We start from the raw sequence: 24,358 nt of genomic DNA, 5'->3' as shown, positions 1-24,358 counted from the left end.
TGAAAATGTTGTAAAGTTAGACTGGTGATGGTTGCACAATTCTATGAATATACTAAAAACTACTGAGTTTTTATACTTTAAATTGGTAAATTTTATGATACATAATCTCAATGAAATGGGAGGAGGGGAGATGCCTAGGGCATTCTTTGGAAGAGATTCCTCCCTCGTCTGGCTGACAAGAGCTGGGGAAAGAGCAGGGCCAGTGGGTTCTTGGCTAAGCTGAATTCTCAGAATCTAGTGGCCTTGGGCTGCTTCCAGCCCAGCCAGCTAAAGTTAGACCCGGGGAGACTGGGCCTCAGAGAGTGTGGGAAGTCCCAGAGCCCTGGGGTGGGGTATAGAACAGGATGGATTCCTTGCTCCTGTTTTTAAGGGACTTGCCCTTTACCCTGACCCCCTTCTTGTGAAATCCCTGGATCCCAGACGTCTGCCAGTGGAGTCTGTGCTCCCATCCAGGGAATGCCCCTCATCTTGAGATTTTAGAACCAGTGTGAGAGAGGGTTCCTTGGGCCTACTCGGCTTGGGGAGTCCCAGCCTTCGTAGAGATAGGGCACAATTCCAACACCACCTTCGCTGGGTGGGACTGTGCTGCTTTCTGCCCCAGGAGCTTTGGGTAGAAGGGGCATTGGAGCTCAAAGCCGTCTGGCAGCCTGGGCCCTTCAGATCAGAGCTCCCCAGCCTACCAAGGCATGCCCCTAGGTGTGGCTGCTCCCTGGTGGCCAGAAAGGGACGGACACGTTCCTTCTCAGGCAAGGACAGGGAGGATCCTAGCTGGGCTGTGACAGGCAGGCAACTGGATTGGCAGGGCAGAGAGGGAGAAGCAACCCTGGGGGTGTGCTGGGGCTTGGGCAGAGGGACAGCCCGGCCAGGAGCAAAGGACCAGGTGAGATGGAGAGCAGAGTGCCCGACAAATTGCTTCACAACATTAATTGAAAAAGTAATAAAAGTTGTCACATGGTAAAGGATCAAACAGTGCAAAAGGCCTTATTATAAAAGTGTTAGTCTTCTTCCCACTCCCGGTGTCCCCTTACCCCACCCTGGGCAGGGAACCAGTTTACAGAATTTTTTTTTTTTTAACAGATTGTAGTGTACTATACTCACTGGTTTGACATTTTTTATTATTTATTTATTTTTAGACAGAATCTTAGTCTGTCGCCGGGGCTAGAATGCAGTGGCATCATCACAGTTCACTGCAGCCTCAAACTCCTGGGCTCAGGTGATCCTCTTGCCTCAGCCTCCCGAGTAGCTGGGACTACGGGCGTGCGCCACCATGCCCGGCTATTTTTTTTTTTTAAATATAGTTTGCAGAACATTCCAAATTTGCACAAACACATCTTCCTCATTATTTTTTTTTTAAAGCCAATGCTTGATACTTCATCCTATAGTTGTGTCTTAGTTTATTCAACTAGCCCCCTACTGACCTCAAAGAGTTCCCAGTCTGGTGGGAAAGATGAGAAAAGAGACATTGTGACGTGCAGAAGTTAATCGGTGACGCTCCTGCCTCAGCACCCATGGGCCCAGGCTTTGAAAGTGTTACTAACCCCTGGGTGGTGGCCCCAACCTGCTGGCCCTGCCAGCAACCCCCTACCACTCTGGGTAAATCCAGATGCCACAAAGGGGCAGCCTCAGCCAGAGGGTGATGTGCAGCCTGGTTACATGGTGAGCCGGTCTATGCAAACCTACCCCTAAAGGCTAAGGAAGCTGAGAGGCCAAAGAATGAGACTGAAAAATCCAGTTTCTCAGAAAGAAACATTTGATAGGGACTTTTGAGCAGAAGCCATGTCTCAGACTGTGGAACTCTGCACTGTTGGCCCCTAGGCCCAGGGATTGTATACCATAGGGAATTTGCTTAAGGGCAGAATTTACGGTGTGTGAAAGTAGAAATCTTAGAGGCATTCCTGAAAGTGGTGTTAATCAGAAGTCAACATGGTGGATTAGCATGCAAGATGGAGTTGCTTTAGACTCCACCCTGCCACCCGGCAATGTGTTCCCCTAAGATCTAGAAATGCTGGTAAAATAGGTCCTGGGAGGAGGAGAGTCTAGCAAATTTGACCTGGAGCCAAGGGGTGTTTGGAAGGGCACTTGGGGACTGAAGGGAATGGGGCAGGGGCACATCTCTCTAGGCCAGGCTTGGAGCTGCTCCCTGGGAAAGGCTGGGACCCCTTGATACTAGGAACTGAGTGGGAGCAGGGGCCACACCTGCAGGAGCTGCTTGCTGAGCCAGGAATGAGGTAGGGACACTGCAGCTTGCGTCTGCAGCTGGGGCAGGGGGTGGAAGAGCTCAGCGGACTCCAGGTTGTCTTTCAGTCTGGACTTTGGCTTCTCTGGACTAGATGACCCCACTCTGACCCCTTCCCTGTCCCTAAGTTCCTTCACTCAGACCTGGCAATCTGGAAAAACCTATGCCTACCTCCAAAAGGACTCATAATTCTTTTTTTTTTTAAGACAGGGTCTCACTCTGTTGCCCAGGCTAGAGTGCCGTGGCGTCAGCCTAGCTCACAGCAACCTCAAACTCCTGAGCTCAGGCGATCCTCCTGCCTCAGCCTCCCAAGTAGCTGGGACTACAGGCATGAGCCACCATGCCTGGCTAATTTTTTTCTATATAATTGAAGTTGTCCAGCTAATTTCTTTCTATTTTTTTAGTAGAGACGGGGTCTCGCTCTTGCTCAGGCTGGTCTCAAACTCCTGAGCTCAAACGATCCACCCGCCTCGGCCTCCCAGAGTGCTAGGATTACAGGGGTGAGCCACCTAGCCCAGCCTCATAATCCTTTTAAACAGCAATATGTCTAAAGAGCCCCAAAACTGCCCCACTCAAGCCCCCTCTGCCAGACAGGCAGCCTGAGAAGATGCATTACCTGGGGAAGAGCAGCGACAACCCAGCCCTGGGAGTTAGGAGTTCCAGGCTCTAGCTCAGAGCTGCTCTCTTACTGGTTGTTGATCTTGCCCAAGTCACTTTCTTTCTCTGGTCCTCAGTTTCCTAATCTGTAAAATGAAGACAACTCCTCTCCTGCTGCTGCTGCCCCTTGAGGGTCAGGTGGAGAGGCCATAACTCACCGGCTAGTCCCTGCTCCACCGCCAGCCGGGGGCCTCAAGGCTCATCCCTCCACCAGTCTCCTGACCCGTTAGTTCCTCCTATCTGCAGAGCTTTTTGCCTTCCCGGAGCCTTCCTGGGTGCATTTCCTCCGGCTCTTGCCCTCACTCTTCTCCTAACCAATTCCCATTCAACCTTGAGTTTTAGATTAAATGTCACCTCCCTTTAGAAGCCTTAGACTGGGTACCCTAGCAGTTCTTCACAGCATAACAGCTATAATGGAAATCCTTATTTATGTCAGTATTTGGTTTCTACGTCTCCCCCAGATAGGGACGGTAGAGACGGTCTACCCCTGTTCATTCATCAGTAGCGCAAGAGCTATAGCAGTGCTGGATACAAAATAAACTCCAAGGCAGGGCACGGTGGCTCACGCCTAGAATCCCAGCGCTTTGGGAGGCTGAGGCCAGAGGATGGCTTGAGCCCGGGAATTTGAGGTTACAGTGAGCTATGATCGTGTCACTGCACTCCAGCCTGGGCGCAGAGCAGAGACCCTGTCTCTAAAAACAAAACAAAAATAAACTCCAAATAAATATTTATTGGATGAACGGAAGTGATTTGCATATATGAAAGCGCCTCTACCGGAAGGTGCTTTCCGAAGGACAGCGGATCCCATCCCGCCTTGGACGTTTGAAGTTGCTGGGGTCACGCGCCCCCGACCGCGTGCGGTCACGAGGCACCCCGGGGCGCGGTCTGGGACCCGGAAGTGGGTCCGCCAGCCGGAGCCCGAACTTCGCCTTCGGCTGCACGTGGCCCGAGGCGCGCAGCTGATTGGACGCAGCCGTCCCGCCCCTGGCCGTGCGCCGGCCGCCGCCGGGCTGAGACTATGGAGGTACTGGCGGTGGCCGCGGCTCTGGGGTTCCTGCTCCTGGCTGGGACCAGGGGCACGGCCGGCGACGAGGCCCGGGAGGCGGAGGCCGTGCGGGCGCTCGTGGCCCGGCTGCTGGGGCCCGGGTCGGCGGCGAACTTCTCAGTGTCGGTGGAGCGCGCCCTGGCGGCCGAGTCGGGCTTGGACACCTACCGCCTGAGCGGCGGCGGCGGCGGGGCGCGGGTGCGGGTGCGCGGCTCCACCGGCGTGGCGGCCGCCGCGGGGCTGCACCGTTATTTGCGCGACTTCTGCGGCTGCCACGTGGCCTGGTCGGGCTCTCAGCTGCGCCTGCCGCATCCGCTGCCCGCCGTGCCGGAGGAACTGACCGAGGCCACGCCCAACAGGTACCTGGCGCATCCCAGCACCTGCCCCGCGTCCAGCCTGGGCGCCCACCCCTCGCTGAAGCCCCGCCCCGCTCCAGCACTAGGCCAGTGCTACCTACAAGAGGAGGCCAGAGATGGGAGATGACGCTGCCTTCAAATCCTAGCTCGGCCTGTAACAGTGTGTGTCCTTGAGCAAGTCAGCCTCTCCCAGCCTCACTTGGCCCCCTGAAACGTGGAAATGTGGCATCTGCCGTGCAGTGTTGGGTGGGAGGGTCTGCACGATGCTGGACGTAGAGGTGGTGCTGTATAATTGGTGATCCGCACATTTTATTACCTTCCTTCCCAGCCTCTTTTTGAAGCTTCTGACAGAGGAATGAGCCCACCTCCTCACAGGCCTTTGTTCAAACGCCTGCCACACTGTATGGAGTGATGGGTTCACGTATCTGTCTCCCCGTTAGACTGGGGGGACAGGGACCCGCCTTCCAGGACGGGGACCGACCTTGCCATATAGCACTGAAACACTGCGCAGAGCAGAGGCTCTGGAAGTGTGGAATGGAAACGGAATGTGCACACACATATGTCTGCTAGGCTAGGGGTTCCTGGGGGTGTGCTGGGGGCAGGTAGGGGGCACCTCAGAAGCTCAGGTACCTAGTCCCAGCTCCACCTGGGTGTGTTTGGAACCCCTCCCCTCTCCCCTAGATGGAGGAGTAGGGGGAGTTGTTCCAGAGCCTGGACGCCCGCCGAGCTTTTTCAGGGGAATGGCCCCTTCGGGGTGGGACCCTTCCCAGCTCATGCCGCTGCCCACAGGTACCGCTATTACCAGAATGTGTGCACGCAAAGCTATTCCTTTGTGTGGTGGGACTGGGCCCGCTGGGAGCAAGAGATCGACTGGATGGCACTGAATGGCATCAACCTGGCGCTGGCCTGGAGCGGCCAGGAGGCCATCTGGCAGCAGGTGCGTGCCCACCTGGCCCCTCCACACTCTCCTACCCACATGTCTCCACCCCCTCTCCCCCCTCAGCATCAGCACAGTGTCTGGCACACGGAGAATACGTGCTTCGGATGCGTCAATAGCATGTGCAATGGCTCCAGCCCTCCAGAAATGGAGGCTTCCGTTCCTAAGACAAGCGCGTCTGAGGGTTACTGTGGGATAGTCCTGGCACTCTATCCTAAGAAGCCGAGGCTCTTGTCCCGACCCCCACATGATGCCAGTCGCCTGGCCTTATAGATGGCTCTCATTAGCAGCTCTGCATCTGCCTCCCTGGGAGCCTCCCTGTGCACTGGCCACTCCAGGGCTGCTTAAGCTACTTGCAGAGCTGTCCTACCTTCCATCTGGCTTCTCCAGAAAGCCCTCTAAGACCCCCTCCCTGCTTAGAGGAGAGCCCTTTTGTGCCCAATCTCCTCGCCCATGCGACAAAGGTGAAATATTAGTGAACTCACCTGCTCACAAGTCTCTTTCCTTTGGACTGTGGGCTCCTTGCAGGCAGGAGTCAAATTTTGTCTTAGGAGCCCTAGTGCCCAGCATAGAGAAGCAATGAATGAATGCTGAATGAACGAATTGATGAATGGGGATGAATATATTTATGTGTGGGGTTTGCCCTCCTCCTCAGGTGTACCTGGCCTTGGGCCTGACCCAGTCAGAGATTGACGAGTACTTCACTGGCCCTGCCTTCCTGGCCTGGGGCCGCATGGGCAACCTGCACACCTGGGGCGGTCCCCTCCCCCACTTCTGGCACCTCAAGCAGCTTTACCTGCAGGTAGAAGGATGGGAAGGGAAGGGAAGGGGTGGGATTGTGCTAGATTGTCATGGGCCCAGGTATTTGGGGTAGCAATGGTCACACTCACCAGCCCCCCATCCCTCCCAGCATCGGATCCTGGACCGGATGCGCTCCTTCGGCATGATCCCAGTGTTACCAGCATTTGCAGGGCATGTCCCCAAGGCTATCACCAGGTGAGGTTCCCCTCTTACCCCCCCACTCAGCTCAGAGGGGAAATTTTCTCTTGTAAGACATGACTTAAAGAAAAACTTAAATTCTGGATGTAGACTTGGGTTTGATCCTGGCTCTGCTACCAGGTAGCTGTGTGACTTTGCAGATTATGTGACTGCTCTGTGCCTCAGTTTCCTCAGTTGTAAAAGGGATTTTTACCAACTTTGCCATAAGGGTTTGTAATCCTGTGTGTGTGTGTGTGTGTCTGTGTGTCTTTTGCTCCCCACTAGGGTGTTCCCTCAGGTCAGTGTCACCCAGATGGCCAGCTGGGGACACTTCAACTGCTCCTACTCCTGCTCCTTCCTTCTGGCTCCGGACGACCCCATATTCCCCTTCATCGGGAGCTTCTTCCTACGGGAGCTGACCAAAGAGTTTGGCACAGACCACATCTACGGGGCTGACACTTTTAATGAGATGCAGCCCCCCTCCTCGGAGCCCTCCTACCTGGCTGCTGCCACCTCCGCCGTCTATGAGGCCATGACTGCAGGTACAGTGCCTGGGGAGGTGGGGAAGGGAAGCCCCCCCAGACCGTCAGAAAGATAGCGGTGTTGCCGCCCAGCCAGGTTCATTTGCCCCTGTCCGAGAAGCAGCCAATATGCTGAGCCAGCAGGTTTTGCAGTGGAGAGAGAGTCTTTATTCTGCATAGTGCTAAGCGAGGAGACAGGAGAAATTTCTCCAATCCACCTCCCCAAGAACTTAGGAGACAGGGTTTTTCAGGATAGTTTGGTAGGCAAGGGATTAGGCAATTAGGTTTTTTAATTAGGGCAAAGTTATAGGGGTGTAGGAATCATTTTCATGGGTCGCTCCAGTCTCTGGGGTCACAATTCCAGTTGAGTTGGTTTCTTGGTATGGGCCGCTGGTCTGCGTGGGCCAGTCCATGCACTGGAATGCGGGGCCCGGGAACTATCTTAAAAACGCCCTTTAGGTTCCAAAAAGGTGATGTTATCTACAGAGAAAGTTAAGAATCTTTATGAACACAGGCTATGGGGAGAAGTTAAGATCTTTATGACCACCAGCTACGTGCCTCTGGAGCGAGTGGCAATTACAGGGGGACAGTTACTAATTATTATCGTTATTTTTAGCTAGGCCTGTGTATTATTTTTTGGTAGGCCCTTACCCCAGTTCTTGCTTGCACCCCATTATTGAAGGGCAGTTTCAGTGGCAGAGGTCAGTGGGGGTGGTACGGGAATAACACCTCCCTGTGACACACAGCACTTTACAGTGTACCCAGCACTCGTACTTACACGTCGCCTCATTTAATCCCACCATGGTTGAGGGAGAGCTCTGGAACCAGACAACCTGGGTCAAACCCTGGCACTGTTATTTCCTGGCTGTGTGACTTCTGACAAGTTCCTCCCTCCCAGTGTTTCAGTTGCTTCATCTGTAAAATGGGGCCACCTTATGGGTAGGATGATGCCTGGCCCAGAGAAAAGAATCATTAAGTGCTAGCGATTAAAAAGATTTAATTGGTCTCTGTCGCGTGGCTGAGGCAGGTAAGGCAGGGCAGCAGTTAGGGGAGGCGCCCAAAGGCGGTAAGTGCCCATCCTGCTACACAAATGTGCAGCGAGGGCTCCTTCCTGCCACTTACAAGTCAGGAATGGCGTGGCGGGGAGGCCACTCTGTTAGCCGGAGGGAGCAGACTGGCTCAGGCTTCCTGAGCAGTGCCACTCCGGGTGTGATCCAGACCCAACCGCGTTAGCATCATCCCAAACTGTCAGATATGCAAATTCTTGGGCTTCACTCCGGACCTCCTGAATCAGAAGCTGCAGATGCTGGGGCCCGGGCATCCATGTCTCACCAAGCCTTCTGGGTAATTCTGATGCCCCTGGAAGCTTGATGAACACTGTCCTGGAGTTGGGAGGAGGTGGGAATGGGGCAGGGGATGGGTCACAGTATGTCTCGCTGGTGGGGACATCACAAGGGAAGGTGTGTCCTGTGATCGGAGAGTCATTTAACCTCTCTGGACCTCTGTTTCCTAGTCTATAGAATGGGGTCAACATTCCCCTGGCCCCACTCTTCTCTCATTACTTCTCTTCTCTGTCCCCCACCTCTGACTGTAGTGGACCCTAATGCTGTGTGGCTGCTCCAAGGCTGGCTCTTCCAGCACCAGCCCGAGTTCTGGGGGCCCGCCCAGGTCGGGGCTGTGCTGGGAGCTGTGCCCCGCGGCCGCCTCCTGGTCCTGGACCTGTTTGCAGAGAACCAGCCGGTGTACGTCCGCACAGCCTCCTTCCAGGGCCAGCCCTTCATCTGGTGCATGCTGCACAACTTCGGGGGCAACCACGGCCTGTTCGGAGCCCTGGAGGCCGTGAACCAAGGTCCCAAAGCTGCCCGCCTCTTCCCCAACTCCACCATGGTAGGCACAGGCATGGCTCCTGAGGGCATCAACCAGAACGAAGTGGTCTACGCCCTCATGGCTGAGCTGGGCTGGCGGAAGGACCCAGTGCCAGATTTGGCAGCCTGGGTGACCAGCTTTGCTGACCGGCGCTACGGGGCCTCCCACCGGGATGCAGAGGCAGCGTGGAGGCTGCTGCTCAGGAGTGTCTACAACTGCTCTGGGGAGGCCTGCAGGGGACACAATCGCAGTCCTCTGGTCAAGCGGCCATCCCTACAGATGAATACCACGGTCTGGTACAACCAATCCGATGTGTTTGAGGCCTGGCGGCTGCTGCTAACAACTGCCCCCACCTTGGCTGCCAGCCCGGCCTTCCGCTATGACCTGCTGGACGTCACTCGCCAGGCAGTCCAGGAGCTGGTCAGCCTGTACTATGAGGAGGTGAGGACCGCCTACCTGAACAAGGAGCTGGCCCCCCTGTTGAGGGCCGGGGGTGTCCTGGCCTATGAGCTTCTGCCTGCGCTGGATGAAGTGCTGGCTAGTGACAGCCGCTTCTTGCTGGGCAGCTGGCTGGAGCAGGCCCGGGCAGTGGCAGTCAGTGAGGCTGAGGCCGATTTCTATGAGCAGAACAGCCGCTATCAGCTGACCCTGTGGGGGCCAGTGGGCAACATCCTAGACTACGCTAACAAGCAGCTGGCGGGACTGGTGGCCGACTACTACACCCCCCGCTGGCGACTCTTCGTGCAGGCGCTGGCGGACAGCTTGGCCCAGGGCATCCCTTTCCAACAGCGCCAGTTTGACAAGAATGTCTTCCACCTGGAGCAGGCCTTTGTCCTCAGCTCGCGGAGGTATCCCAGCCAGCCTCAAGGAGACACCGTGGATCTGGCCAAAAAGATCTTCCTCAAATATTACCCCCGGTGGGTGAATGTCTCTTTGTGATAGATTAACCACCCCCAGGCCATGTTCTCCCCAAGCTTCAGGTTGGGGCAGGTTCCCAGGGCCCGGAGCTAGACATGCTTCACAGGACATATGCCCAGGCCTGGAAGGACCCAAGGCCTGCTGGTGGGGTCAGGCCTGGGGGATTTGGAGGGAGGTTTGGGGATTAAAGTACTGTTTTCTGTCAACTTAATAAACTGATGAATCAGCCCGGATTGTCAGAATGAGAAGTCACTGCCAGGATGCCACAGCATGGACCCCGGTGTAGGGGCAGTTCTCCCTGCCCCTTGCCTCGGCTTCCTCGTTTTTAATATAACCCCTGACCTTTGAACTGAGAACATCCTCGGAAAGCCTTTACTTTCACACCCTCAGCTGCAAACTCTGCTAACTCGAATTGCCCCTATGGGACAGAGGCATGCCCAGAGTGCCACTCCGTGCAGACATGGGAACCCATGCCCCTGCTTGCAAAGCCTCCCCTCCCTCTGACCAGCAGCTAGGACAGTGGGTGTTCCAAGCAGTGGCCTCATCCCTGCTTTGACCCAGAGCAGGGTGGGGAGAGCCAGCCAGGGAGGGCTCAGCCTTGAGATTGCGCTGCAGACATAACAAGGGGTGGGGGCCCCAGCAGGCAGGGGCGGGGCAAAGCAGATGATATCCAGCCCGGAGACCCAAGCTCTAGCGTCTCCCTACACGTCTCCCCATGGAGCGCACTGTGGTGCTCATCACTGGCTGCTCCTCGGGCATCGGCTGGCACCTGGCCCTGCGTCTGGCGTCAGACCCATCCAGGAGCTTCAAAGGTCTGTGAATGGACAGGGATGGAGAGAGGAGGAGCCCTTAGAGGTAAGCAGGGAATTCAGATCTTCATCCTGTCCCTGAACCTCCAGTGTACGCCACGCTGAGGGACCTGAAGGCGCAGGGCCCGCTGTGGGAGGCGGCCCGGGCCCGGGGCTGCCATCCCGACTGCCTGGAGACGTTGCAGCTCGACGTGAGGGACTCAGATTCTGTGGCCGTTGCCCGGTCACGCGTGACCGAGGGCCGCGTGGACGTGCTGGGTGAGCCTCCCTGAAACACATGTGCTCTTAGGAGCCTTCTCTGTCCTGTGTCCAAACCAGCATGTCCCGAGGCCAGGGAACACTAGGGGACAGGTCGGGCCTGAGGGCTGGGTGTGAGGCGGGCGGGGTTTGGCCTCTCTCCCCGCAGTGTGTAACGCAGGCCGGGGCCTGCTGGGGCCTCTGGAGGCGCACGCCGCGGGTGCGGTGAGCTCCGTGCTGGACGTGAACGTGGCCGGGACGGTGCGGACACTGCAGGCCTTCCTGCCAGACATGAAGCGGCGCCGCTCCGGACGCGTGTTGGTGACAGGGAGCATGGGAGGCTTGATGGGTGAGTGGAAGGGGCGAGGCCAGAGGCGCGAAGGGGGCGGAGGCTCCGCAAGAGATGGGCGGGGCCCGCGGAAGAGGAGGGGCCTGGAGAGGCGGCGGACGCAGCGGGCTCTTGGCGGGCCGCGCGCCTCAGCAACCTCATCTCCCCTCCAAGGGCTGCCCTTCAACGCCGTTTACTGTGCCAGCAAGTTCGCGCTCGAAGGCTTATGCGAGAGTCTGGCAGTTCTGCTGCCGCCCTTCGGGATCCAGTGAGTCACCACCCCGCCTCCGAACCCTCTGAACCCCGACCTTGGGAGCTCGGGCACCCGGTTTTGTTGGAGCTATTCTCAGGCGGTCTCCCTGGCCCTCACTGCCCCGCTCACATTGTCGTGTGCCGGGCACTTGGCACATGGTATCTCGCTTCACTTGCCGACTTGGCTGCTGAGGTGTCGGTATTGTTATGGGGAAATTCAGGCCCAGAGAGGTCAGGTGACCGGCCGCAGGTCACACAGCTGCAAGGGCCCCAGCCAGGTTTGAATTCTGACGCCGGAGACTCCCTCACAGCCTCAGAGGGATGTGGGAGCGCTTTCCGGCCAGTAAACCGCTTTTCAAGCGCTCGGGTTAGGCGCCCGCGCGCACACCCTTTCCCGCCTTCCCTTCGCGGCTCGGGGCCGGGCTGGGGCCGGGCTTGCGTCCGCCCCCACCCACCCGCCGCTTTCGGGTCCGCAGCGTGAGCCTCATCGAGTGCGGCCCGGTGCGCACCGCCTTCCAGGACAAGCTGGAGGGCGGCCCGGGAGGGGCGCTGGACGGCACGGACGCCCAGACCCGCCACCTCTTCTCCCTCTACCAGCGCCACTGCGAGCAGGTCTTCCGCGAGGCGGCGCAGGACCCGGAGGAGGTGACAGAGGTGGGCGCCGGGCGGGGCTCCGGGAGCGGGGGCGGCGCGCGGGTCCCGCGCCCGGCCGGGGCCAGAGCTCCTCTAACCGCCGCCGCAGGTCTTCCTCACCGCGCTGCGCGCCCCGCGGCCGGCCCTGCGCTACTTCAGCACCGAGCGCTTCCTGCCCCTGGCGCGGCTGCGCCTGGACGACTCCAGCGGCTGCAGCTACGTGGCCGCCATGCAGCGCGCGGTGTTCGCCGACGAGCCCGCCGAGGCCGGGGCGGGAGGCCCGGGGGGCCCTGAGCCCGGCGCTCCTCCCGCCGCCCCGCAATAAAGGCTCCATCCTCCCCTGTCTCCCGCGCCCTCCTTTGCCTCCCGGGGCTGTGAGGTCCACGGGGACGGGGCGGGGGTGGCAGCTGCAGTGCGCCGCTTGCAGCGGGTAGGAAGGTGTTTTAGAGAGATCACTTTAGCCCCGGGTATCCCTACACGGAAACCCAGGTCCAGAAAGAGGAAGAGGCTAGTCCAGGGTCACACCGTAGGTCCTGGCAGAGGCAGAGCCAGGACGCAGTCTCTGGGTACCTGAGAGGCGTCTGTTGTGATAGGAGGTAAGCAGACTTGGGTTGGGGGAGAGTCGGGCCGTGACTCGGCCCCCATTAGGCAGGGATCTCAGGCAAGGTCCTTACCTTCTCTGGAGTCTGTTTCCTTATTTGTGAAATGGGAATAATAATACCTGTCTCATGGGTTTTATTAGGGAATAAGTGAGATAATGTCTGAAAGTGCTGGTATAGAGGTCTTAATAGCGGGCTATGACTATTATTATTACTACTAGTAGTGTTACTATTGTTATATTCCCATGTGGACCAGATGTGTAAAGAAGGAACAGAGATAAACGAATCAAAGGGGGACAGCCTCAGTTGCCACCCTGTCCTTGGTCCTTGCCCTCTGGCCCAGACAAGACTCAGCAGGAGAGATCCCCACCAGCGTGGACACTGCATCTCACCAGTCTGTGCAGCTGCGGCTCCAGGCCTGGATGCTTTGCCCCACTGGTCTGTCCTCCTTCCTGAGCCCAGTGGAGGGGTGCAGGGTGTCAGGAGCCACTGATAGGGGCCAGCAGGGTCATGGACCCTCTCTTTTTTTTTTTTTTTTGAGACAAGAGTCTCACTCTTTTTTCCCGGGCTAGAGTGAGTGCCGTGGCGTCAGCCTAGCTCACAGCAACCTCAAACTCCTGGGCTCAAGCAATCCTACTGCCTCAGCCTCCCGAGTAGCTGGGACTACAGACATGCGCCACCATGCCCGGCTAATTTTTTCTATATATTTTTAGTTGTCCGATTAATTTCTTTCTATTTTTAGTAGAGACGGGGTCTCGCTCTTGCTCAGGCTGGTCTCGAACTCCTGAGCTCAAACAATCCGCCCGCCTCGGCCTCCCAGAGAGCTAGAATTACAGGCGTGAGCCACCGCGCCTGGCCAAGGACCCCATCTCTTAACTTCTGTGGGGGTCTGGTGGAGAGGAGGAATAGAGAACAGATAGAGGCCAGGTAAGGATGTGCCAGAGGACAGGGGCAGGAGTGCCCCGGGAGGGGATGGCACTGGGGTAGGGCTTAGGCTGGAGGGGGGATCATATTTGAGAGGAAGGGAAGGGTGAAGGGGGATGGCCCTTTGGAGCAGGCAGGAAGAGAGCCTGGGAAGTGAGAATAGAGAGGAACCTACTGGGGTCCTTGGGGCTTTGTGGGGGACCTTGGGGGATGGAGACACAACATCCTGACCTGCCTCTGCCTCCAGATAAGGGTCTTCTCTGGCCTTGTTGGACTTCCTGCTGCCTCTGCTCTTGGAGGAGGGAAGGGGCCTCACAGCCCCCCGACCCCTGCTGGTCTCTCTGCACTGCTGGCCCAGACACAGATCTGTTGTCCCTACAGCATCCAGGAAAGCCAGAGGAAGGGGAGAGAGCCCCTTCCTGGCCTGAATTTCTGAGGCATGGGACCTGCTCTCAGAGCCTGACTTCTTTGCCCCTCTGTGTGAGAGTGTGTGTATGTGAGTGGGTATGTATGCACTCACAAGGTCACCCCTGGGGGACAGGGTGATAAGAGAGGCAATGTGTGACCTCTCTCTCTTGACCTTGGATCTGACTCCTGCCTCTTTCTGACCTCATCTCACACCACTCTCCATCTCTGCCATCCAGTTCAGCCTCACTAGCCTCCTGCCTCGTGCTGTTTGCACTTGCTGTTCCCTCTCTCTGGCTCACTTTCCCCTGATCTCTGATTCTAGCTCTTCCTCCATGTCTTTGTTTTCCTGGACCACCCTATCTAAAATAGCATTCTCTCTCCTCCACTATAGTCCCACTAGTCTGCTTTATTTTTCTTCATAGCCCTTATCATCAAATGTAATATAGATTTGTTTGTTGTTTATTCACCACCCCCTCCCTGGACACACAGGAATCTAAGCCCCAGGAGCACAGGGACTTTGTTTTGTTCGCTGGTCTGTCATTTGTGTCTAAAGATGTACCTACACATGGGATGCACTAAATACACATTTACTAAATAAAAGTGACTCTTACATGGCATATCAGACTGTGTGTAAAGATGTCTTGGGACATTCTCTGGCAGCCTTTGCTGTTTGTTTCTTCTGGCCCTCTGTTTAAAATCCAACTTATGTCTCCTTTAAGAAGCCTGGTCCTTTAGTGCCTCTGAGGCTCTACAAGTCTTCCATCCTTAACTCCAAAGGCAGGTCCAGGTTTTGTGAGGCTTTTACATTCTGGAGGCCCTCTTGAAAAATACAGAGGCCTTGGTGTGGTGGCTCGTCCCTCTAGTTCCAGCTGAGGCACGAGGATCACTTGAGCCCAGGAGTTCAAGGCTGCAGTGAGCACCACTGCACTCTAGCCTGGCAACAGAGCGGGACCCTCTCTCCAAAAAAGACAAAAGACAAACAAAATTAAGTATGAAAATGAACATTTATTTTAAAAAGTCAATATTTATTCAGTTCGGGAAAATAAACCACAGCACACTACCGGGATCTTGAGGTTGGTTTCCCTTCCTTTTGAAATCTCCATGGACAATTTATCTGAAATGTTTTCTGGTGGCAACCTGGCTCCCCTCCACACCAACCCTACCAATTCCAGACTTTTCAGTACTCATTAGCTTCATGTTAAATCCTCGACCCTGGATCTCCCACCCTTTTCTCCCGTCCACAAAGACCCTGGCAGCTCCACCGAGCTCGCACTGAGAGCTTTTTCCCTCCCCTCCCCTGCGAACAGGTGCATCATTGGATCCGGGTGGGCGGAGAGCCTCGTATAGCAGTCACAAGACCTGGCCTCTATGTGTCCCTAGAACGTGCAGGGCTTCAATATTTCCATCTGTGAAATGGGTACTCGGACAGCACTGTACCCTCCCACATGACCGTGCCCGGACTGGGAGGGCACCAGGAAGGCTCTGGGAACGCAGCGCAAGCCTGTGACACTCCTCCCTCCCCGCCCCCAGAATTCAGAAGGGAAGCCTGGTGTTCTGGCTTTGCCGTTGTTCTTGGGTGACATAGCTGAAGCCAATCTCTACTCTCCGGGCCTGAGGAAGTGAGTGAAATGGGCTTTCAAACCCGCCTTCCCCTTCCGCTCAGGCCCGGTGGGACGTGGATCTGGGACAGAAGATTCACTCATCCCCTAAGCCTTGGAGGGCAGCCCCGCCCCAGCAGCAGGACTCGCCCCACCCTACGAGAAATCTCGCGAGAATTCCACTCGCGGCCGTGAAGTTGAGGCGTTTGACTCTCTTCCGTTTCCGTAGCTCGGCGTCACGGTTTCTGAGCGAGTGCTTCCGGGTGGCAGCCAGGGAAGCCTCCGCGGTGGTGGCAGCGGAACCAAAGCCCGGAGGTTTCAGTGAGTAGGGGACCGACCTGAGCTTGAGCGTTCCTCTTTAGTCCCCTTTTTCGGTTGCTTGAAGACCCTGGTGCAGCTTAGCAAGAGCGCCCAGGATTTCTGCATCCCCATGAGTCCCATGACTCAGGGGCTCCCGTCCAGTTCCAGCTTCCCCTTCCCAGGATTTCGATTTAATTCAGTGAAGTCACCACCCCATCTGAGAGGAAATGAAGGCTTAGAGCACAGCCCTGAACGCCGTCAGCTAGGCCCCGTCCCCTACCCTGGGTCCTCTCGATCGGCACTGAGATCCTGTCCCTGCTCCAGGTCCCCTTTTCCCGGTTCTAAAGCCCCGTGTAAGCCTCTGCCTCAGCCGCAGGCCCCTCAGTTACCCTCGCCTTGTCTCCCTGACTGTCCGCAGGCCTGGGCACCATGGCCGTATTCCGTTCGGGCCTCCTGGTGCTGACGACGCCTCTGGCCTCCCTAGCCCCTCGTCTGGCCCCTATCCTGACCTCGGCTTCCCGGCTGGTGAATCACACACTCTATGTACACTTGCAGCCGGGCATGAGCCTGGAGGGCCCGGCTCAGCCCCAGTCCAGCACCGTGCAGGCCACGTTCGAGGTTCTTGATTTCATCACGCACTTCTATACTGGCGCCGAAGTCCACAGGAACCTGGACGTCAGAATCCTGCTGACCAATATCCGAACCAAGAGCGCCTTTCTCCCTCCCCAACCCACCTCAGTCCAGAATCTCGCCCACCCGCCGGAAGTGGTGCTGACAGACTTCCAGACTCTGGATGGAAGCCAGTACAACCCGGTCAAACAACAGCTAGAGCGTTATGCCACCAGCTGTTACAGCTGTTGTCCGCGATTGGCTTCGGTGTTGCTATACCCCGATTATGGGACTGGAGAGCTGCCCGTGGAGCCCATGGGTGTCCCATTATTCTCCACGATCAGGCCTGCTTCCCCCGTGGCCAGGTCTCCAAAGCAGCCGGTGCGTGGCTACCAACGCGGGGCTGTGGGTGGCACGTTCGACCGCCTTCATAATGCCCACAAGGTGTTGCTCAGTGTCGCATGCATCCTGGCCCAGGAGCAGCTTGTGGTGGGAGTAGCAGACAAAGATCTGTTGAAGAGTGAGTGAGAGGGATCCTGGATTAGGGCAATGGAGGGCCCTCAAATTTCTTTCCATCCACCATCATGCCCAGATCAAGGAAGGGGAGGGCCATCCATTACTTCCCACTCCCCCCAAATGTCATGGTGCCTGACACTCAGTGCTAAGGATATTTAAATGAGTAAATGTAGATTTCTTAGCATGTGGTCCAGTTACCTCTCAGTCAGAATTCTCCAAACGTGAAGCGAAGGAATCTGCACTTTAACACGTTCTCCAGGTGATGAACCCTACTGAGACACTGGGAACAAATGGATGAGTGAGTTGTAGGTAGTAGCGCCACAAACAGTAAGAGAAGACTCAAGGATAGTGTGGTTCTTGAAATTCTCCGTCCGACTCATGCCCACTGGCACTGCTAGTTGTCCAAAGTACTTTCCTGATGGCTTGTTCTCTGGACACGTGCCAGCCCTTGCAGTCAGTGACTATTGTGCTTGCCTGGTTCTTTCTTAATCCCATCCCCAGTCCCCCACCCCCACCACAGACCTTCCCAACTGAACCCTTTCTTTCTGTCATGCCCCTCTGGAGATAAAGGGCTTGGGGACACTCTTCCCCAAACTGGCCCATACTCTTCCTCCCCAGTAAAAAGATCTCACAGTTCTTTTGGGCTCCTTCCTCAGGCAAGGTGCTCCCTGAGCTGCTCCAACCTTATGCAGAACGCGTGGAACACCTGAGTGACTTCCTGGTCGACATAAAGCCCTCCTTGACTTTTGATATCATCCCCCTGCTGGACCCCTATGGGCCCGCTGGCTCTGACCCCTCCCTGGAGTTCCTGGTGGTCAGCGAAGAGACCTATCGTGGGGGGATGGCCGTCAACCGCTTCCGCCTTGAGAATGTAACCCCTGAGGGAGACTGGCAGAGGGAGTGGATGGGGACGGGGAAGGCCGTCGTGGGGGCTGTTGGAAGCATCATGACCCCAGAGGAGGGAAGAGGGGGCTGAGGGTGGCGGGAAGAAGCAAGGCGGAGCTAGTTCCCAGCTTGCCCGCTGAGGTGGAGGATGATCCTAGAGGAGGTAGGGAAGGACAAGGGGGCAGGCTGGGTGTCAGGGTTTGCCCTTCTTCTGTCACTCCTGCTTTCCCTGTCTCACCCTTTCTCCTTTACCTCAGGGCCTGGAAGAACTCGCCTTGTACCAGATCCAGCTGCTGCAGGACCTGAGCCACAAGGAAAATGAAGAGGACAAAGTCAGCTCCTCCACCTTCCGCCAGCGAATGCTGGGAAAACTGCTTCGGCCTCCACACGTGAGCCTCCCCTTGCTCCCCCGTGCGCGAGTGGAAACGAAGGGGCACAGCCCCAGGCATGAGCCTGAGGGCCCTCGTAACTGTGGGTTCCCTTTCATCCACCCCCAGAAGAGGCCAGAGCTCCCCGTGTCCCTCTACGTGATAGGGCTGACCGGCATCAGCGGCTCTGGGAAGAGCTCAATAGCTAAGCGGCTGAAGGACCTAGGGGCATTTGTCATCGACAGTGACCAGCTGGGCCATCAGGCCTATGCCCCAGGTGGCCCTGCCTACCAGCCTGTGGTGGAGGCCTTTGGAACAGGTACTAACCAGGGAGCGCTGGAGGTGACCTGAAGTGAGGAGACAGCCTGGCCTCTTTGCTCAGTCCTCTGTCTCTGTCACCCAGATATTCTCCATAAAGATGGCATCATCAACAGGAAGGTGCTAGGCAGCCGGGTGTTTGGGAACAAGGTAAACACACACCTCCTAAGGTCCTCAGCTGCTACCAGCTGCAGGGGTTGGGTTCCGGTGGACCTCTCTGGTTTGGTCCAGAATGCCATTTCCACTCATCTGTTCCCAGCTACCACCTCCCTTGGGTGGCCCCTGTCTCTGAGGGAAGGTAACCTCTGCCCACTCCCTCTGTCCCCCTCCCTAGAAGCAGATGAAGATCCTCACGGACATTATGTGGCCAGTTATTGCAAAGCTGTCCCGAGAGGAGATGGATCGGGCTGTGACTGAGGGTGAGCGAGTGGGAAGGATGATGGGAGCAGCCAAGGGGGACAGTGAAGTGGATTCTTCCCCTGGGAGCTTCCCTGCCCAAGCCAGACCATCCACTTTCCCTGGGAGTGTGTTTCGTGGGCGCTCTGACCAGTAGCAGATGCTGCTGGCGGTGACGGGTCTCCCCACAGGAAAGCATGTGTGCGTGATTGATGCCGCTATGCTGCTTGAAGCCGGCTGGCAGAACATGGTACATGAGGTGTGGACTGTTGTCATCCCAGAGACTGAGGTATCTGGACCCCACCGGCCACCCTATCCCTACTGCAGACCGTATCCTGCTGAGCTGGAATCCTTTCTGACAAATGCCTCGTGTGTGCCCAGGCTGTACGGCGCATTGTGGAGAGGGACGGCCTGAGTGAAGCTGCAGCTCAAAGCCGCCTGCAGAGCCAGATGAGTGGGCAGCAGCTTGTGGACCAGAGCCACGTGGTGCTGAGCACCTTGTGGGAGCCACATATCACCCAGCGCCAAGTTGGTGCCCAGGGAAAGGCTGGGTTGTGGGGAGGGAGTCCCGGTGGGTGCCTGCCTGACTGTCCCCCCAACATTCTGGCCTGCTCAAAGGTGGAGAAAGCCTGGGCCCTCCTGCAGGAGCGCATCCCCAAGACTCAACCGGCCCCTTGACTGAAAATGAGTTCTCCATGGGGCCACACTTGCCCCTGGAGCTGCTGAGATCCAGGGGTGAGGAGAAGTGGGGGCCTTGGTGCTCACGCTGGCTCAGGCCTAGAGGTCTCCAGGCTAAGCTGTGCAGGACATGGCTGGGCCTGGTGGACACAGGCAACCTACTGAGCCTGTTGGGGTTTGGCCAGCACCAAGGCTGTGGCTGGTGTGGAGCAGGCCCCTCTGAGTTTCCATCCCCACTCTTGCCTGGGGGTGCCTGAGACCCACAGCTGACTAGAGTCAGGGCAAACACTGAACTTGTAACATAATTAAAGGTGAACGTTTCCAGGTGCTGCCTGTATGGTGTCTGCTTTGGGATGCGTACGCCAGGAGTGCAGGGTCAGGCCTGAGCCGGAAGCACAGGAGTGCAGTAGCTAGGAGTGTGGCCTTTGAAGGTAGCCAGACTGAGGTCAGCCTTGGCCCTGCCGCTGACTAGCTGTGTGCCTCTGAATAAGCTGTCGACTTCCTAGGTCCTTCAGTTTCCTCATCTGTAAGGCAGCATAATCAGCTCACAGGCTCTTTGCAGGGGTTAATTCCTTAAAGATGTGCCAGGTGGGGCCTCTGCCCTCACGGAGCTTGCAGCCTGGTGGGCTGAGACGATGTAACAGAGGAGCTCTGCCTGGTTCCCGACAGTGGCCAGGACTGCAGGTCGGGAACAAGGGGGACAGGATAGGGGTGTGGGTGAGGCCGGGCAACCTAGTGAGCTGGCTGAGCCAGGCAGTGCGCGTGCGCACAATATTCAGACAAGCCTTTTGAGGGGACTCCGTTTTACAGAATGTGCTTCCTATCACTGCCATTGTAGTTCTTAACCCGGGGGAGGGCATGGACAGACCGCGAGCACGTCTCTGGGACTGCGAACATTACCCCAACACCAGGCTTTGCTGGCTCAAGCCGACGTTTGTAGCCTTGGGACGGCGCATGTGCAGTCGTCTCACCCCGCCCTCCGCCTCTCGGTCGCGGATTGGTGGGCTTGGATCACGTGGGCACACCTCGCCCCCTTTCTCGCGGCAGGGGGCCCGCCCGCTGGTTTGTTTCCGGTTCGGTGGGTCCAAGATGACGGAGCCGGGCGCCTCTCCCGAGGACCCCTGGGTTAAGGCAAGCCCCGTGGGCGCGCACGCCAGCGAGGGGAGGGTGGGTCGGCTTCGTGCACGTAGGGGGTCCGGAAGACGAGGGGCTTCCCTCCTGTCCCCAAAGTTCCCCCCGCTCTCCGGGCCCCGGGGCTGCAGAGAAGACAGCTCTCTCCCCGCGTGTGCCAAGGTGGGGAGACAAACGAAGCGTTTGTGCGCCAGTGTGGGGGGCTGAGGGTTGAGGAGGTGGAGGAGTAGGGACGGAAGGGAGTCATACCGAAGGGCGGCGCTCCCACGGCCTGTCCAGTCTTGCTTCGCTTCTTGGGGGAATCATTCAGCTGCCTTTGCACCCCGGTGCGTGTGTGTAGTTAGGTGTGTAGTAGAGAGGCGCCTTCCCCCGGGGTGTGTGTGCGCGCGCGCGCGTGAGCAGAGTGATGGAGGCGCCTTCACCCAGGGGCAGAGGTCTGACGGGCTTCTCCTTTGCTCGGTGCCACAGGTGGAGTATGCCTACAGCGACAACAGCCTGGACCCCGGTGAGTGGCTCCCCCACCGTCTTCAGCTCTCTAGATTCTTGTGGCCTTGCCAGCCACACCTGAGCACAGTCCACTGTCCCTGAGCTGAGCTCCTGGCCTGACACAGCAAGGGAGGAGCTGCAGGACCAGGCAGGAAGCAACTGAGGGTGACACCTAGTTCCCTCTGTGCTGGAGCAGGGAAGTGATGTCAATAGTGGCAGCTGCTTACTCTCACCCTCGTCACGTCCAGATGCCCCTTTGCAAGCCAGAGGGTACCGCTGCAGACCTATGGAGCCGTCTGGACGCTAGGGATAGGAACGTTGCAGCATGTGTGTCAGGAAGTGGGTGGTCCAGTATGGCTGGCTTTGGGTTGAAGGGAAGAGGTTGGCATTTAAGAAAGCCATTGTGCCCACAGGTGTCTGAGGGCCTGGCAGTGTTCCCCACCCCACTCCTTAGTGATTGGGGCCTTTTTTTTCTAGGGCTTTTTGTAGACAGCACCCGCAAGGGGAGTGTAGTGTCCAGAGCTAATAGCATCGGTTCTACCAGTGCCTCTTCTGTCCCCAACACAGGTAGGCAGCAACATCCCCCCACCGAGGGGGACTCAGATATGCCATCATTTAGTAACTTTCCTCGACAGGGAAGCTTTGCCATCCACATGAGGGTGCTGGAGTCCAATTGCTAGACATAGGGTCTCACTACCTTTCACCTCCTCTAGGACATTAGGTTCTTCTGTCCATCTGCCATCTCTGGGCACCAGGTTCTTTACAGCTGGGGAGAGATGGGCTAGCTGGGTCCCACTGGGCCCCAAGATGACCTCTCCCTGCCCCCAACTCTGAGCGTAGATGACGAGGACAGTGATTACCACCAGGAGTCCTACAAGGAGTCCTACAAGGACCGACGGCGGCGAGCACACACTCAGGCCGAGCAGAAGAGGAGGGATGCCATCAAGGTGATGGGGGTGCCTGTGCCTCAGCCGTGTGGAGGGTCTGCATGTCTCAGATTCACCCTGCCCCAACCCACAGAGAGTCCCAAGCAGCCTTGTGGGCAGTTAGTCTAGTCCCTGGGCATGAACACCTCCCCGCTTCCAGTCCCCTTACCCCTTTGAGTTTGTAAGCATGGAACTCACTGTCATGGAAGAGCTTAATCCTTCAGGGTTAAGGAACCCATTTCCCTTGCTGTTTCCACAGAGAGGCTATGATGACCTTCAGACCATTGTCCCCACCTGCCAGCAGCAGGACTTCTCTATTGGCTCCCAAAAGCTCAGCAAAGCCATCGTTCTACAAAAGAGTATGGCCGGGGAGAACACTGGAGGGGTGGAGCCAGTAGGGGCTATGAAGAGGCCAGTGCCTCATACCCATTCTTGGCCTGGCCCTGGTGTGCTGGTTGTAACGGGATAGTTGGCTGGGAAGGGGAAACAGAATCAGCCCTGTCCTCCTGGTTGAGACTACCTCTGTGCCTCCTCCCTCTTCCCACCCTCACCCCAGCCATTGACTACATCCAGTTTTTGCACAAGGAAAAGAAAAAGCAGGAGGAGGAGGTGACCACGCTACGCAAGGACGTCACAGCTCTAAAGATCATGAAAGTGTAAGAAGGGTGCTGAACTAGGGAAACCAGGTCTTCTGAGGTGACTTCAGTGCACACCCACTCATTGTTCAAAGGCCACATCAGATAATACAGTACAGATAATACTCTCCCTTCCTGAGCTAGCCACTTAAGACGCAGGACCCTGCATCTCCAACCGTCCCTTACATGTGGCAGACGCTCAGGAAATGCGTGTTGGATTAATGAAGGGAGGGTTGGAGACAGAAGGTCACCATTTTTGGCCTAGAAGCCATACCTAGCTGATGCTAAATGGATGCCAAAAGCTCTCTGGTTATCTCCTTCCAGGGGGTACATAGGGTAATCTCATCCTTCCTGGGCTGGTGGAGCTGCTGCAGCACCCAGCCCTGGCCTGCATGCTTTCAGGAACTATGAGCAGATTGTGAAGGCACACCAGGACAACCCCCATGAAGGGGAGGACCAGGTCTCCGACCAGGTCAAGTTCAACGTGTTTCAAGGCATCATGGACTCTCTGTTCCAGTCCTTTAATGCCTCCATCTCTGTGGCCAGCTTCCAGGAGCTGTCGGCCTGTGTCTTCAGCTGGATTGAGGAGCACTGTAAGCCACAGGTATGGGGCAGCAGGGGTCTGCGGGTCTCCCCTACCCTCAAGCAAAGTGGTCTAGGCCATTATCCATTCAGAAAAGCATGGCAGCCACTTTTCGGCTTCTCGAGGGTATTTCTACAACTTTCAGTACTCTGTTTCCCACCTTTGCCGTCTAACCCACATTTTCATTTATGGTTTCATTTGGCAAGTGTAATGTGAGCACTCGTTCAATGCCAGGGCCAGCTCACAGCTTTCATGTAGCCCAAGGTATCGCTGCGTCATTAGCCACCTACAGCAGAGTTACCTGGAGTTTTCGGAGACACACAGATTCGGGGACCCCCACCCCCACTAAAGTAGTTTTATTTATTTGTAGTAGAGAGTGTGTATTTCACTAAGTCTTCTACTTTTGTGGCCTGGTTGCTTTATCTGAAGCTTGAACTCCTATCTGAGAGTCTTACTTTGTTTCCCAACATTTTTATGGTGAAACACTTTAAACATACTGTAACACTGAGAGAATTTTACAAGGACCATTCACATATCCACCACCTAAATTCTACCAGTAATATTTTAGTGTATTTCCATCTCTCAGCCTTGTGTTGGGGGCCTTTCAAAGTACAGGCATCAGTACTTCCTAGGGGTTATTTTTAATGCACTTTTCTAAAGAGCACACCTGGTCTAGCCAGGCATCTTTGAAATGTCTCCGTGCCCTGGCCTGACCGTTGTCTATCTCTTCCTCTTTTGGCCCTGCCAGACCCTACGGGAGATTGTGATCGGCGTCCTGCACCAATTGAAAAACCAGCTTTACTGACTGGCTCGTGGAAACCTGTGTTAACAGCCAGCAAGAGGCCTTTGAGTCTCTATTTGGCCATGGAGCTGCTGGGCCCATGAGCTTGGACTGCAACACCTCACACTGGTCAGCTGGTTTCTGCTGGGTGTTTGGTTTTCCTAGCCTCACTTCATGATCAGTGGGGCTGGGGTGTTTGTTTTGTGAAAGCTTCTGATTAATTTATTATTTTGACCATAAAACTCGAACCTGCCCAGTCTTTCCTCTCCCTTTGGAAGTCCTCACAGGATCAGAGTTTGCTCTGGGCACCCCAAAGCGATTCTGGCCTCTTAGTCCTCTCTCTAAGCCTCAGTCTTCTGCTCTTGATCTACATATATTTAGAAACTGTTTACCTCTGTTTTGGTCTCTTGGGCAACATTTGGCCCAAGTTTGGCCATTTTGGCA

At 56.5% G+C, this 24,358-nt stretch overlaps 4 protein-coding genes across 7 annotated transcripts; all 4 read left to right on the top strand.

Annotated features, from left to right (window-relative positions):
* Positions 1 to 3,893: 3,893 nt before the first annotated feature.
* Positions 3,894 to 9,741, top strand: NAGLU (N-acetylglucosaminidase, alpha). Its single transcript, XM_012656680.1, has 6 exons — positions 3,894 to 4,297; positions 5,084 to 5,231; positions 5,887 to 6,033; positions 6,142 to 6,227; positions 6,495 to 6,751; positions 8,325 to 9,741. The coding sequence occupies exons 1-6, from the start codon at positions 3,912 to 3,914 to the stop codon at positions 9,533 to 9,535; spliced, it is 2,235 nt and encodes a 744-aa protein (XP_012512134.1). The 5' UTR covers positions 3,894 to 3,911; the 3' UTR covers positions 9,536 to 9,741.
* Positions 9,742 to 10,229: 488 nt separating this feature from the next.
* Positions 10,230 to 12,098, top strand: HSD17B1 (hydroxysteroid (17-beta) dehydrogenase 1). The gene is made up of 6 exons (XM_012656682.1): positions 10,230 to 10,326; positions 10,414 to 10,581; positions 10,730 to 10,909; positions 11,063 to 11,156; positions 11,617 to 11,794; positions 11,883 to 12,098. The coding sequence occupies exons 1-6, from the start codon at positions 10,230 to 10,232 to the stop codon at positions 12,096 to 12,098; spliced, it is 933 nt and encodes a 310-aa protein (XP_012512136.1).
* A 3,321-nt stretch (positions 12,099 to 15,419) lies between these two features.
* COASY (CoA synthase) lies at positions 15,420 to 19,700 on the top strand. Of its 3 annotated transcripts, none has more exons than XM_012656678.1 (10): positions 15,424 to 15,623; positions 16,021 to 16,731; positions 17,384 to 17,598; positions 17,870 to 18,001; positions 18,113 to 18,299; positions 18,384 to 18,448; positions 18,633 to 18,717; positions 18,886 to 18,983; positions 19,076 to 19,222; positions 19,313 to 19,692. In XM_012656678.1, exons 2-10 carry the CDS (start codon positions 16,032 to 16,034, stop codon positions 19,370 to 19,372), a joined length of 1,689 nt encoding a protein of 562 aa, XP_012512132.1. In that variant the 5' UTR covers positions 15,424 to 15,623; positions 16,021 to 16,031; the 3' UTR covers positions 19,373 to 19,692. The 3 variants fall into 3 exon arrangements, with proteins under 3 accessions (XP_012512133.1, XP_012512132.1, XP_012512131.1); XM_012656677.1 differs by having other exon boundaries at positions 15,426 to 15,623; positions 18,110 to 18,299; positions 19,313 to 19,700; XM_012656679.1 differs by lacking the exons at positions 18,886 to 18,983; positions 19,313 to 19,692 and having other exon boundaries at positions 15,420 to 15,623; positions 18,110 to 18,299; positions 19,022 to 19,087.
* A 656-nt stretch (positions 19,701 to 20,356) lies between these two features.
* MLX (MLX, MAX dimerization protein) lies at positions 20,357 to 24,303 on the top strand. Of its 2 annotated transcripts, XM_012656675.1 has the most exons (8): positions 20,357 to 20,503; positions 20,972 to 21,008; positions 21,467 to 21,556; positions 21,830 to 21,936; positions 22,175 to 22,274; positions 22,472 to 22,571; positions 22,953 to 23,154; positions 23,882 to 24,303. In XM_012656675.1, exons 1-8 carry the CDS (start codon positions 20,462 to 20,464, stop codon positions 23,936 to 23,938), a joined length of 735 nt encoding a protein of 244 aa, XP_012512129.1. In that variant the 5' UTR covers positions 20,357 to 20,461; the 3' UTR covers positions 23,939 to 24,303. The 2 variants fall into 2 exon arrangements, with proteins under 2 accessions (XP_012512129.1, XP_012512130.1); XM_012656676.1 differs by lacking the exon at positions 21,467 to 21,556 and having other exon boundaries at positions 20,419 to 20,503.
* Positions 24,304 to 24,358: the final 55 nt, after the last annotated feature.

This window comes from Propithecus coquereli, unplaced genomic scaffold (assembly GCF_000956105.1).
Source record: "Propithecus coquereli isolate 6110/MARCELLA unplaced genomic scaffold, Pcoq_1.0 Scaffold515, whole genome shotgun sequence".
Lineage (NCBI taxonomy): Eukaryota > Metazoa > Chordata > Mammalia > Primates > Indriidae > Propithecus > Propithecus coquereli.
Note: the sequence above shows the minus strand (reverse complement) of the source record. Positions and strands in the feature narration are given on the sequence as shown.

What these genes read in the sequence shown, in the direction of transcription:
- COASY (XM_012656677.1), top strand. Translation starts at nt 16,032, where the DNA reads ATGGCCGTATTCCGTTCGGGCCTCCTGGTGCTGACGACGCCTCTGGCC. An exon ending in ACCGCTTCCGCCTTGAGAAT is followed by an intron (nt 17,599 to 17,869) that starts GTAACCCCTGAG and finishes CCTTTACCTCAG; the next exon opens with GGCCTGGAAGAACTCGCCTT. An exon ending in CACATATCACCCAGCGCCAA is followed by an intron (nt 19,223 to 19,312) that starts GTTGGTGCCCAG and finishes GCCTGCTCAAAG; the next exon opens with GTGGAGAAAGCCTGGGCCCT.
- HSD17B1 (XM_012656682.1), top strand. Translation starts at nt 10,230, where the DNA reads ATGGAGCGCACTGTGGTGCTCATCACTGGCTGCTCCTCGGGCATCGGC. An exon ending in GAGCATGGGAGGCTTGATGG is followed by an intron (nt 10,910 to 11,062) that starts GTGAGTGGAAGG and finishes CTCCCCTCCAAG; the next exon opens with GGCTGCCCTTCAACGCCGTT. An exon ending in ACCCGGAGGAGGTGACAGAG is followed by an intron (nt 11,795 to 11,882) that starts GTGGGCGCCGGG and finishes CCGCCGCCGCAG; the next exon opens with GTCTTCCTCACCGCGCTGCG.
- NAGLU (XM_012656680.1), top strand. Translation starts at nt 3,912, where the DNA reads ATGGAGGTACTGGCGGTGGCCGCGGCTCTGGGGTTCCTGCTCCTGGCT. An exon ending in TCAAGCAGCTTTACCTGCAG is followed by an intron (nt 6,034 to 6,141) that starts GTAGAAGGATGG and finishes CATCCCTCCCAG; the next exon opens with CATCGGATCCTGGACCGGAT. An exon ending in CTATGAGGCCATGACTGCAG is followed by an intron (nt 6,752 to 8,324) that starts GTACAGTGCCTG and finishes CTCTGACTGTAG; the next exon opens with TGGACCCTAATGCTGTGTGG.
- MLX (XM_012656675.1), top strand. Translation starts at nt 20,462, where the DNA reads ATGACGGAGCCGGGCGCCTCTCCCGAGGACCCCTGGGTTAAG. An exon ending in CGACAACAGCCTGGACCCCG is followed by an intron (nt 21,009 to 21,466) that starts GTGAGTGGCTCC and finishes TTTTTTTTCTAG; the next exon opens with GGCTTTTTGTAGACAGCACC. An exon ending in AGGAGCACTGTAAGCCACAG is followed by an intron (nt 23,155 to 23,881) that starts GTATGGGGCAGC and finishes TGGCCCTGCCAG; the next exon opens with ACCCTACGGGAGATTGTGAT.